Source organism: Ischnura elegans, chromosome 5 (assembly GCF_921293095.1).
Source record: "Ischnura elegans chromosome 5, ioIscEleg1.1, whole genome shotgun sequence".
Classification (NCBI taxonomy): domain Eukaryota; kingdom Metazoa; phylum Arthropoda; class Insecta; order Odonata; family Coenagrionidae; genus Ischnura; species Ischnura elegans.
The window spans coordinates 99,892,252-99,906,464 of NC_060250.1; the positions used below are offsets into that span (position 1 = coordinate 99,892,252).

The following is a 14,213-nucleotide window of genomic DNA, read 5'->3' on the forward strand; positions in this document are numbered from 1 at the left end:
GGAAGGTATGGTGCCCCTTATCATATAGAAGGATAAAACTTTAGAGAGTAATTATACAATGCAAATGCAAATGGCAGGCCAATGAGAGAAAAAGACTATGATCACAGAGGCAAAGTCTAAGACAATGGAAAAGAAAGTCACACTTTGACATTACCAGCTAGTGCTTTCACGCTAGCAGGTATACAAATAGTATAACCAGCATATCAAAAAAGTATTCCAAAAATTGGTGGATGAAATTCAGCTTAAGGAAAATTAGATATGTTCAAAAACAAATTCACTTATGGTGACATATATATGTATTAGAATAAAACAGCAAAATCACTGATAGCGGCCATTTCGACTAAGAATAATGCAACGGGCGTTTCACACATTGTAATGCTTTGTATGGCATTCACATTTACATTAATTGATGGCCAGTCATATCAAGGAGTCTTAAATTATTCTAAATTATAATTAAATTCAAATTAATGGCAGTATAAAATTGAAATTGTATAAAACTACAAAGTATTTGATTACATAAAAAATGCATTTTTATTAATATTGCGGAAAAGATATGTTCTTACGAAGTTCCTTAATACAACCCCCTGAATTTTAGGCCCAGTGAACTTTGTAATAACAAGAGTCCACTGTAATCATTTCTCACTACACATACTTATTTCAAGATAAAATGAAATTGCACTTGACATTTTAGGTATTCTAGTTGTTAAGGAAAATAAATTGGTTATCTTCCAAAATTTATGCTTCAAGATATTGTGAGAAAACTACATTTGGACAAAATGGATATATTCTAACACATGATGGTTAACAATGAATACAACAGGTGAAAACTGGCATTTTGTTCAATCCATACTGCTGAGCTAACTCAGCACCAATAATGTTGCACCAAGGCAACAGTTGAGTGAATGATTTGCTACTCCAATAATTATGGGTCAAGTATGACAGTTATTAAATCATGCAGGCCTTTAAGCATTAGTAAGCACCAAAACTCAATCCAACCAATGCAACAGTCTCCAATAGAATGATTTGATTTGAACTAGGAGTAAAATCCATTTCATACATGTTCCCACCATAGTTAGCAGCAAGTAAAACTTACAAATAAGACTACCATAATTTTTTTCATGCTCACTTTCCACGCAATCAACATTTGTTTTTATTATCAAAGGGAGAGGAATTAACAACCAATTATTCTCAGCACAAAATATTGTTACACGGAAAAAAATGTTTTACTAAAATTTTTTACTAAAATTTTTTTTTCAAGCCCAAGAACATATTAATTTTACTCAATTGTACAATTTACAGGTTTCACTGCAACTTCTGAAGGCTTCCTGATCTAACATGTACATAATAAGAAGATTGATTTTTTAACACACTGACCTCAATGCCATTCACAGGACAATGACTGCCCACAGAATGACTAAATCCTGGTAGATTTCTGTCAAAATGTATTAAAGTGTCCCGATAGATTGTTCAGACACAGATTGTAACCAAAGTGGTCATTATGACAATGCTATCGCAACATGTTATGAACCAATAATATGCTACTCATAAAAAAACACTGATGGTGTCACAGGAAAAATATACACTAAAACACCAAGATGATCACTATGTTAATAAAAAACTTGAGTACATATTTATGTCCCCAATATTACAGATAAAACGTATTTTTAAAGCTTTTCCTTTATTTCCTAAAAGCTTTTACTGCCAAGGATTTATTACAAATTAGGAAAGTTTTGATTTAGAAGAATTACCGATAATGAAGAAATGAGGAGCATTGATAAATTAAAGAGAAATGATCACCACAAATTGAGTTAAGTATAAAAAACGTTTGAGCAATATTAAGAGGAGCAGAAAGAACAGGGAACAAAAATCAATATTTTATATTCAACGACGATTTTGAAAGCTTTCAAAATATTTATTTTAGAGAGTGTGTAACTTAGACAACAATATAGTATTCCTCCGAATATAGTCCCCCTCTGAATATAGTCCCCCCCCCCCCTAATATTGAGGCTTGAGTTTCGGGAAAAAATTAAAAAAATGGGTTTGAATATAGTCCCCCCCCCCCCCATAACTTTTATCACGGGCATTTTTGGAAAAAAAGGGGGGGGGCTATATTCAGACATATACGGTAGTTACTTTAGCCAGCCATTTTATTGTGTATCAAAGAGTCAGATCAAAGATTTTAAAAAACATCCAAATATATTAATATGTTACATAGTAAACATTCATGATAAAATCCCCAATGAAGTTCATTAAAGAAAGGAACACATTAAAGGAATTTTTAAAATAGATATTACAAGTAACATCAGTAAAAGAGTTTTGATAAGGTGAAATGAAAACCATTTAGAATAATAAATGAATTTTCCAATAGATTCACAATATATAGTTTTGGTGATCATTGATTATGATCTCAAATTGAAGTGCATAATGTGCACTTAATAAAAGTGGAAAATTTTGAAATGGTTAAATAAAACAGAAAGGAAGACATAAAAAAATCCCCAAGTCCTAACATTTAAATGCAGACTGGCAGCTTTGATTGGCAAACTCACCATCTTCAACGTCTCCTCAGGCCGTAAGAGATAGAACATAGAACGCAGATGGCGTTGGATGTCAGAAGACATTCCAGCCGTCCCCCTACGACCCGCTGCTGGCACTCCACCCCCGACAATGGGCTCCTCCTTTCTGAGGGTGCGACCCAACACCACCACTTCATCCTCCTTCCACTCCCTCCCACCCCCCTCCCCACCCTTCCGCCCTCCCCTCTGACCTGGACCCAACCCCGGCAATGACCTACCCTTCCCACCCCCATTCAGGGTCCCTACGTCCACGGTTACATGTTTAGGAGGTGGTGCACTGATGGACAGGTGACATGGCAGGGATGAAGCTGACGAACTCCCCTTTGCTGCAAAATAGCATTCGCCAAGGCTGCACGACGGAGAGAGGGAGATAGAAAGAGAGAAGAATGCCTCTTAACAAAAAGGGAAAAATGTAAAATGCAAGAGCAATAGCCCATACAAATGATCATGATGAAAAATCATTACTAGAAGTTAAAAAGGTGGCAAGGAAACATTTTGTCCTTGGACGCAATGAAGAATGGAAAAGCTTGCACTTACACAGAGGTACATTGCAGCAAAATTAGATTATCCCAGAGACTTGCAAAAAGCACAGGAAACATGTTAGCCTGGGTTATTTGAAAGACATTAAAGCAAATAAGCTGCTAAGCACACATGTGGAATAAAGAATGAGGACGGCAAAATAAATTCTTGAGAAATAACTGAAAGGCACAGCTATAACACCAGATAAACATCTTAAAGATAGCAGTTTTCCAGAACCAATCACAACTACCAATAATTAATTAGTATGCAACCAAAATAATAACTTGCTATTTCATTTATTTTGTCTTGCCTTCATACATTCACATTCCAAAGCACACTGTCATAAAATATGGGTAAAATAGTAAACATTTAATAAGTGCCAAGCAGTCTCCTAACTTAACCAGGAAAGGCAAAGATATGGGCTCAAAACAGCTACATAGTTAAGGGCTGAAACCATTCATAAAACTTGATGTGAAGCAGAAGGAACCATAATAACTAATAAGAAAGAAAATTCTGCAGAAAATTCTAATACCTGCTGATGCTGCATGATACACTAGAGATTTTTCCGCTGTTCCATAACCATTGCTGATCACTTATTCATAGAAATGAATAAGTGACCAGCAATTGGTACATCAATTTTGTCATCATATGCCACGAAAGCTTCAATAAGGAAATAGGATGATTAAGGCTTTTACAGACAAATATGGACTAACCTTCTACCAGGAGAGCGACTAGGGGGAGTAGTTTCCTCTTCATCCACAGAAGCTCCAGCTCCAGAATCCTGCAAAGAATATTCAGACAAGGTTCTCATGAATGCATATGAGATGGGCTTGGAGTAAAATATGAATAAATAAAATGACTTTTCCTGAGTTTATCAACTGCTGTACTACAGCATCGCATTATAACAATATAAGTAGAACATGGAATTAAGCCTTTAACCCTTTCAATGCAGCACCGTAAGATGATAACTTTGTCAGTACATATCTCAAAGTTTTTATCAGCTGTAGCAGAAAATAATGACCTTTACAGTCCCCGCAACATGCCAGGCATTGTGATTCTTATTTTCATCCACGATTCAATTCCTGTTGAATGTCAAGTCATGATAGTTATTTCTGCAGCTAAGAAATCCAAAGTGATCCCATGACTATCAATAAATATTCACTGCATATAAGAGTTGAGCGGAAAAAAATAAAATTTACAAAAACGTCCCACTTGCATCATTTTTCTTTGTATTCATCCACAGTGAAAGGCAGTGTGAATCAAATTCAAGGTTCAGATTAAAATAATTATCAATTTATAAGCAAAGGTCCTGCAAAAAAAAGTCATGAGTCCGATTTTCGTGAAGTACGAGTACATGAGAAATTTCCTCCCTTCAAATGATGAGATGAAGATTCCCTTTAATAATATAAAATATTCATTCCTGTTATGATATAACATCCGGTTTTGAAATGTACCCTTTGTGGCCTCTGATTACAAGAAATGTAATATATATAATAGTGTGCCTTGGCCCATACAGTTATTTTAAAAATTCTCTCTTTCTTCTCTTTACCTTTACTCAAATATGTACTCCTTATAGTAGTCCCGAAATGCTCCTGAAATCAGTGGTACGAGGGTTCACATTTGCATGATGACTAATTATGTATTTCTTACTCTGGGAGCCATTTCCTCGTCCAACGTTCCAAGAAGAACCGTGGGGTTCCTACCCCACCCCCCAAGCCTTTCCCTGCTTGGTCGAAGGCATGTTGGGACGACATAAATCGCTGCCTCGACCTCATACCCTGGGGTATCCTTACTTCTATGTCTGTGGTCTTTCTTTACTCTATCCTTGAGAGTGTGGTCAAAGATTTTGTGCCCATTGTGATACCTAAGTCAAAAAATTCCCCTCTTGGTTCAAAGCAGATACCATTCACTCACTTGGAAACAAGAATCGTGCTTGGTATCTATACAAATCTTTCCCAAACGAGGAAACTCGAACTACATTCACTAACCTTCGTCGCTGTTCCAAAACGCTAATTCGCCGTGATCACAAGGAGTATGTACAGGGCATGTGTTCATCCATTTCTTCCAACCCAAGAAAATTCTGGTCCCTCGTGAATAGCCGCCGAAAGTCTCCACGCATCCCCCTTAATGTGACCTATCACAATCTCGAGGCTGGGGGCCCAGATAGACCTAACTTATTCAATAAATTCTTTCCAGATTGCTTAGCTCCTTCATCTATTCTCTCTAATAAAATTGATCACTTCCCCACGCAAATTCGTGACCATTGTCTATCTAACATTATCACAGATCCCAGAGAAGTATTTGAGTATCTCTGCAAAATCCCTCTCCATCGTGCCCCTGGTCCCGATGGTTTGAGCCCCAAACTAATTAGACAATGGAAACGAAACCCTTGGGTCGGGTTCGCGGGATACACTCCTGGGGCGAGGACTATAAGCGATTAGCTTTTCTCCTCTGCCCCCAGAAGGGGAAGGACGGGAAGGAACAAGGAAAGGAGGCGCCGCCGCAATAGGAGCCCGACGACGCCTCCAAGGAAAGGACGGGGAAGGAAGGAAGGGACGAGGAATCCTGCACCGTCACAAGGCGGGCAGGTCCTACTATCAGCGAAACCATGCATACGCAATTGATATTCTAACAACCTTGGAGGATTATTCTATGAGGAAGAATAATCCAACGATCAAATCGTTAGATAAACTAATTAGACAATGAAAACGAAACCCTTGGGTCGGGTTCGCTGGATACACTCCTGAGGCGAGGACTATAAGCGATCAGCTTTTCTCCTCGACCCCAGAAGGGGAAGGACAGAAAGGAACAAGGAAAAGGAGGCACCGCCGCGATAGGAGCCCGGGGACGCCTCCAAGGAAAGGACGGGGAAGGAAGGAAGGGACGAGGAATCCTGCACCGTCACAAAGGCGGGCAGGTCCTACTACTAACGAAACCAAGCAATACGCAATTAATATGCTACCAATTTTAGTAGATTTTCCTACGAGGAAGAAAAATCTATCGATCAAATCGGTAGATAACTAAAAAAATCCATTTTCCGCCAGTTCTCAAAATTCATTCCCTAATATGGCATTAAAAATTCAGTGGAGTTCGCGAGGGATCTCTCAAGTGAAATACTCCCCCCTAAATGTCTCCTAGTGTCTTTTGATGTTGTGAATCTGTTCACTAGCGTTCCCAAATCTGCAGCCTTACATCTAGCCGAAATTGCTCTAGTGAAAGCCAAATCACCACCCCTTGTAATTGCCGAGTTGTGCCACCTACTGAAAGTGTGTGTTAACCAAAACTATTTCCAATTCAACAATACGATATATGAACAACCTGACGGCCTCGCCATGGGATCCCCGCTGTCTCCACTCCTTGCTGACATATATATGGACAGCTACGAAGAATGTGTTTTCAATTCTAATAGCACCCTTGTGAAAAATGTTTTTCGGTGGTATCGATACGTCGACGACATTTTCTGCGTGTGGAATGGCTCACTAAGACAGTTAGAAAACTTCGTGTCATTTTTAAATTCTTTGGACAAAAACATCAAAATCACTAGTGAAGTTGAATGTAAAGGAAGGTTGAATTACTTAGATTTAACCATTCAAAATGTAAACCAAAAATGTGAATTCTCGATTTTCAGAAAAAATTGTTACACTGACCAAATAATACACCGCAATTCACGACACCACTTCTCTCACAAACTATCAGCAATACATTGTATGCTTCACAGACTATGTATGATTCCATTGTCGAATTACAACAGGATGAAGGAGCTAAACACAATCAAACTAATTGCATCCAATAATGGGTACTCCGAAGCTCTCATTGATAAACTGTACCACCAAAAACAAAAACGACTCGCACTCAACCTTATTTACACAGATAGAGGGAAAGATGATGACACGAAATGGCGTAGAATTCCCTATCTCGGTCGTATATCCAACAAAACTGGAAAATTACTACCTAAAGATCAAGTGAAGGCTGCCTTCTACAGTAGAAATACACTGGGCAAACTGTTGGGCAGTGCCAAGGACAAAATTAGTGCCGGAGAACACAGCGGAGTATATAAACTCCGTTGCAATGACTGCAATTCCTGTTACATAGGAAAAACTGGACGGAATTTCAACATCCGGGCCAAGGAACATCGTTCATGTTTTATTAACAACAAAGAAACCTCACACTTTGCCAAACACCTCTTGGATTCCGACCACACAAGCGATTTCGAACCGATAATCCTACATAAAGAAAACAACGGCCCAAGGCTTGACGCACTCGAGCAGTTGGAAATTTTAGTGGGCCAAACCTCACCCAATATAACATTAGTTAACGAGCAGTTGTATTCTCACCATTCACCACTTTTCAATGTTTTTTCTGAGAAACCATTACGGATGACACTCACCACTCCATAACACCCCTTCCGGTATTTCGTCATCATACACCAACCCTCGGCTACACCGTGCAGTGACCCATCAGCGACGTACTTCCCAAACCTACCTTCCCTTCCCTTACCCCCTCCACCAAATAATACACCGCAATTCAAGACACCACTTCTCTCACAAACTATCAGCAATACATTGTATGCTTCACAGATTATAATTGATTCCATTGTCGAATTACAACAGGATGAAGGAGCTAAACACAATCAAACTAATTGCATCCAATAATGGGTACTCCGAAGTTCCCCCCTTTCTCCACCTCCACTCTACCACCCCTCTAACGCCTTCAAGGGTATAAATTCTGTGTACTGATACTTGTAATTGCCAGATGATGATACGCTGTATCGAAACCGGTCGCAATATATTTTATTTTGTGAAACAGCTAAGTGTTTTCTTAACCTTTGTGCATCGGTAGATAACTAATTAGACAATGGATACGAAACCCTTGGGCGGGCTCGCGGGGTTACTCTCCTGGGCCGAGGTCTGAAGCGTTAGCTTATCACCTCTGCACCGCAGAAGGGGGAGGACTGGAAGGAACAAGGAAGGAGGCGCCGCCGCGATAGGAGCCCGACGACGCCTCCAAGGAAAGGACGGGGAAGGAAGGACGGGACGAGGAATCCTGCACCGTCACAAAGGCGGGCAGGTCCTACTACTAACGAAACCAAGCTATACGCAATTAATATGCTACCAATTTTAGTAGATTTTCCTATAAGGAAGAAAAATCTATCGATCAAATCGGTAGATTAACTAATTAGACACTGTGCCTCCTCCCTCTCTCTTCCATTGAGCCTCCTACTGAACTGTTGCTTTTCCCTCAGCACCTTCCCCTCCGAATGGAAAACTGCCAACATCATTCCCATACATAAAAATGGCCCTAAAGATGAAGTCTCAAACTACCGCCCAATATCATTACTTCCGATACTATCTTCAGTTTGTGAAAGGATTATTCTTAACAGGCTCTGCTACTTCACTTCTCCTTTTTTATCAAATAATCAGCATGGTTTCCTTCCGGGACACTCTTGCCTGACCAACTTAGCTCTTTTTCAGCATCATGCAGTCGTTTCCATCTCCAATACAGCTCAACTTGACGCAATATTCGTAGATTTCTCGAAAGCCTTCGACTCTCTAGACCACCCTCTTCTCCTTCACAAACTCTCTCATCGCTTTAACCTGCATGGAAATTTTCTAAACCTAGTAGACTCTTTCCTCAACAATAGATTCCAGCGTGTAATACTTCCTGGCTGCTCATCCCAATGGTTACCCACAACATCCGGAGTACCTCAGGGAAGTGTTCTCGAGCCATATTAATTTAATCTTTTCATTGATGATCTGGCCTCCCTTGTACATCCCTCTCAAGCCCATGCCCTTTTTTACGCTGATGACTGCAAATTTTTTAAGCAAATTAACAATGTCGCAGACTGCCATAACCTACAGGATGCCTTGAACAAGGTATCAGAGAGGTCCAACACCTGGAAACTCCGCCTAAACGCTAATAAATGCAACATAATTTCCATTTCGCAAAAAATTCCCCTTATGATTTCAAGTACAGTTTAAACTCCCTTTCCCTCAGACGAGTCTCCACCATCAAAGACTTAGGTGTTTTAATGGATCAAAAATTAAATTACTGTGAGCATATTACAAAAATTAAAAATACAGCTACATATGTCTCTTCTTGGCCTCCTCTACCGCTTCTCAGAAATCGCAGACCCGATAGCATTATGCGCTTATTTTTCAACTACTTTTTTCCCGTTATAATGTATTGCTCCCTCATTTGGACCATCTCAACCCCATATAATACTTTGGCTCTTAAAAGTGTGCCAATTTTTTCACTGATATAGTTAAGTGCAGAGCCCCTCGTCTTCGTAACATGTCCGCTGATACTGTTTTGCACACACTCTCTATATCTAATATTCCAAATTTAATCCTCAAATCTGATTTAAAACTAATAAATAGCATTCTAAACTCTACCATAGACTGTCTCAATCTCGTCTCCAATTTAACTTTTAAAGTTCCATGTAGACCCACTCGCTCCTCCATATGCCCACTCCCAGATTGTCACTAACCAAACGTTCCATCCTCTCCCGCCTCTCTTCCCTCATAAATTCCCTTCCAGATCACATTGACCCGTTCTCCTTTCCAAACCGTGCTCTTTCCAACCTTAATAGAAACTCTTGAGGTCAATGAGTTTACTTTCAATGTATTGTTATTTATTTAAACTTATTATGCTTGATCGTGTTTGTACTTTTTAAGTTTGTTATACTGTGCCACTATGAAATGGCAAACTACGCTGTATGTGGACAATTTGATAAATAAATAAATAAATTATCATATACTATAGTGACATAATGCGTGCAATGCTGGACTCATAGTTTCTTTCCAAGGACCTTTGCTCATACATTGATGATTATTTTAAACTGCATTTAATGAGTCTATATTCGCATGTCTTTCTTTGAGGATATACATATACAGTACAACTGCCTCTTGTGTGACAGGCAGGACCTTCAACTTCTCCCATAATATTTCACAGTTTCTATCAGTGAGATCACGAAGGATAATTCCATTTGCAGATCCACGACTTAGCAGCATATCAAAGAGTAGCATTAATAAAATCCTCAACAAATTTATTATTACATGGCTTTAGAATACAATAGGTAAGTAACAGAAAAATCAAAATATAAAACCTTCACCAGGTCATATTTTTAACCACACCTATTTGTTCTCTGCATGAAATCATAGTGGCTGATAATGATGCAGTATCTCATTTCAAATTGAAAATTATGTATAGCTACATTTTTTATCGTTTTCTGTGAATCAGCCATCAAGATATCTACCATCTACCATTTTTAAAGCTATTATTTAAATTAAGTAGATAACATCAAAAGATGGAGGTATAGGAGAAGAGTGGAAAACATGCTAAGCTTCCCTGCAGTGGAAGTAGAGGTGAAGTTGTTAACGGATGGCAAAAGATGGCAATGAAATAAGGCTAAGAATGGAAGGATATTAAAGAAATAAGAAGAGGTCAGGATTAGGCAAATGTAATACACGGACGATCTATATGAAAGCAGAAGCAGGCTAGAGAAATTGAACATAGCAGGGGGGACAGAGGAGGAGGAGAATACTCACAGGGATCTTGGATTGGAAACCAAGAGAGAAGGAGGGATCTAAGGTTTTCCCAGCGAATAGACTGGAGGAAGAGTTCTCGGATTTCAAGCCGGGTCCAGGGGTTTTTCAGCACCGACGTTTCAAGGGCGAAGTCTGCCATCGTCTTCAGGGTGAAAAGCATTCACCCTCAAGACGATGGCAAACTTCGCCCTTGAAACGTTGGTGCTGAAAAACCCCTGGACCCAGCTGTAAACCCGAGAACTCTTCCTCCAAGAGAGGAGTCATTCATGGAATGAAGGCAAGTAAAGCAATTGGCATGGATACTATTCTATTTGAGCTTAAGAAGAATTAAGGGAATATGAGGATATAGGTTTTTCAAAGTTGTAAATAGGATCCATGGGGAGGGGTCTTGTCCATAGGATTTCATGGAGACATTACTAATTCCATTGCCAAAAATGAAGAAGATTAATATGTTGAAAATATAGGACTACAAAGTAATCCAAAAATTGTGATACTTTAAGGAGAAGATGGGAAAACTTAGTTGGCCACATTATGAGACATGATTGCATGATGAGACTATCATAGAAGGACAGGTGGAAGGGAAGAAGGGCAAGGGATGGCCCTGAATGAGTTACATAGGACATGTTGTAACGGAAGTAAAAGAGAAGAAATATGTCACTATGAAAAGGCTGGTGGATAGAAGAGAGGAATGGAGAGCTACTTCAAACCAATCTTAGGATTGTTGACTAATCTGTTGATGACGACTGAGGGTTTTGAATAGATGATTGAAGGCAATGATAACTGATTATTTGGGTGATGACCAGTTTGATTTCAGGTCAACCCACAATGGATTAGCAGTAATGCAACTTCTAGTAAGAATCCTTGAATGCAACCAGAACATGTATACTTCCTTCATGAATTTTGAGAATGCCTTTGATAGAGTGGGGTGAAGTTTATGGGCATGCTTAAGAAAGTAGGCATAGATTGGAGGGATACCCAACTCATTTGTCACCTGTATATTGCCCAGATGAACAAGTGAGTGGGTTACCGGAGGAGCATCAGAGTGGGCAAATATTGACTGAGGTATGACACTAGGATGTCTAATTCTGCCTTGGCTGTTTTAATGAGATAAAATGCAGATGCAGAGAAAATTATGAGAGATTTATATGATCTATTATATATTAAAACAAAGGAGTCGAGCAAGATAGAACAGGTTTCGTCTGTCTGCATTGGAATATTGATGTACAATTTTACACAAAAAACAACATTTAATTCATGCCAGGTTTAATCCCAGTCGAAAGGAAGAAGAAATGGATGTTCATACCATAGAGGTTTGCAGATAATAACACATTGATTAGGTAGTCTGATAAAGAGGGTTGCAGGCCCTAGTTCACCAGTTTAGTAAATGGTGTGAGGAATATGGCATGACTAGTAATGACAAGAACACTAAGAGTGGCTTTTTAAAGCAATGCAGGCAAGGAATGTAAGGCCCAAGATGTACAGTCTGGCCACCGAGAGTTGTCCGTTGACGGCTAGAAGGGGTAGAGGGCAAGGTTGCCAGGTAAGAAAGGGAAACACCCACATCACATGTAAACAAAAGGGTTCCGTGAAGAAAGAAGCCAGAAGGGACGACGAGAGTGAAGGATCCAAAGGAAGAATCCTTTGTCATGGCGATTCGCAGAAAGGGCTTGTTTTGGTGGTTCAGGCTTGTTTTAGTGCTTCATATGCATGTGACAATGTTGTATGACCAGGCAAGGGTGTAAGGTGCATTTGGGGGACAGTAATTGGTTGCAAACCATGTTGGCACAGGGTTCTCCGCCCCTCCTTTTAAAGTGTCATCGGACAACTCTCGCCAGCTAGACTGTAAGTAGGTGATCACATGGTAGAACAGGAGAGGCAGTTCAACTATTCGGGTGCTCTAATACAGGATAACAGACACATTAAGAAGGGAATCAAGAAGAGAACTGTGTCACAAAGAGGATGTGTGGATGAATAGGAAGGAACTAATCGATTATCATCAAGCAAATAAAAGGCTAGTGAAGAGACTGATCTGGAGTGCAGCTCAATACAGCGTGGAAATGTAGACTCTTAGAAAATAGGATGAGAAAAGACTAGAGACATTTGAGATGAGGCTGTGGAGGAAAGAGGAAAAGGTGAAATGGACAGTGAAGAAATGGAATGATGTAGAGAAGAACAAAGTGGGGTAGGAGAGGAAACCTCTTGTTGAGATACAAGGTGAGATATAGGGTCTGGAAGGAGTGAATAGTTGGGGAGAGAGGTTACTAAACACCAAGCTAAAGGGAAGAATGTTAGGTAAGCAGGGAAAGGGGAGGATTATGATAGGATTTTCAGACTGAATGAATGAAAGTACATCTTATTGAGAGCCAAAACATTTGGATGTGCAAAAATCTGTGTAAACCTGCCAAAACTCGCAGAATACCTTCATAATTATTATTTGAAAGATAAATATACAAGCAATATGGTAAACAGAGAAAGAACATTCTTTTAATCCCTCCAAACTTGGCTCTCAATAAGATGAACCACAAAAAAACGTAAGGTAAATATGCGAAGGTAGAATAATTTAAGAAAATCTAAAGAGAAGGAATAATTTCTAATAGGAAAAAATTAAATGATAGAAACCATTAGGATATGATGAGAAGGTGGTTTTTGAGGTAATAAGGGTAGGAAATTTTTTTAAGTAAGTAAAAATTCATACATGGCCATAATTTTGAAACAGAGAAGAAATATAAGTTTGAGAGCAGGTGCACACCAGCAAAAAAGGCTAAAAATATTTTGTTGGCCATGAAAAAATATTTTATAAAAAGTGATTACATCAAAATCAACTGGTCAAATTTTAGGGGTGTATAGGCGATGACAAACAAGGAATAAAATACTCTTTTCTATAAAATGAAAACAATGATAACAGTAGAGTACTTACTCTACTAGTACTATTTCACACTTCTGTCAAACAAAACTGCCGACCTTATAAATTGCCCTAAATTGTAATCTGACTAAGCAATCAATCACGATTGCAATTAGTTAAGTAACTTAAGTACCTTTATTGCAATTTATGACACTACCAATCTGGTACTACTGTCATAAGTTATTCATTCGTGACTTTACGAACTAAATTCATTTTTTGCTAAAATACTTAAATTAAGATTGATAACAAGCACAATACGTATACTAAAATGTTAAAATGACACTTTCAAACCAAAAAGTCTTCATCACGTTTGGACTTAAAATGAACGCTGACAATAAAGTGTAAATAACCAGTCACCAACAACATCGTCTAATAAGCTAAGGGCATTAAGTAATTATTGAAAAGGGAGACGTGGAGAGCGTTCAAACAATTATAAGAACATCAATATCAATCATAAGCAATAATGTTAAATCCCGTGAGTATTGATGAAGAATGCGATGCACTAAAAATTGAGCTAATTCTAACTTTTTAAATAACACAAACATAACTAATTGTACACTTTTCCCCCAAAAATGGTAATATTAATACATACTCATTAATCCCAAAAAGGAGATTACAAGCTGTAACAAATCCGCCACTAAAAACTGTAGAACAGCGAGATTATATGAAATG

General features: G+C 38.8%; 1 protein-coding gene across 1 annotated transcript in view; it reads right to left on the reverse strand.

The window, feature by feature from the left end:
* The window catches only part of LOC124159327 (protein phosphatase Slingshot), a 36,186-nt gene that overhangs the window by 21,323 nt on the left and 650 nt on the right, over positions 1 to 14,213 (reverse strand). Inside the window, exons 2-3 of the mRNA XM_046535069.1 lie at positions 3,806 to 3,873; positions 2,547 to 2,922 (exon numbers count right to left, since the gene is read on the reverse strand). Coding sequence (XP_046391025.1) covers positions 2,547 to 2,922; positions 3,806 to 3,873 — 444 coding nt within the window. The remainder of the gene's footprint in view (positions 1 to 2,546; positions 2,923 to 3,805; positions 3,874 to 14,213) is intronic.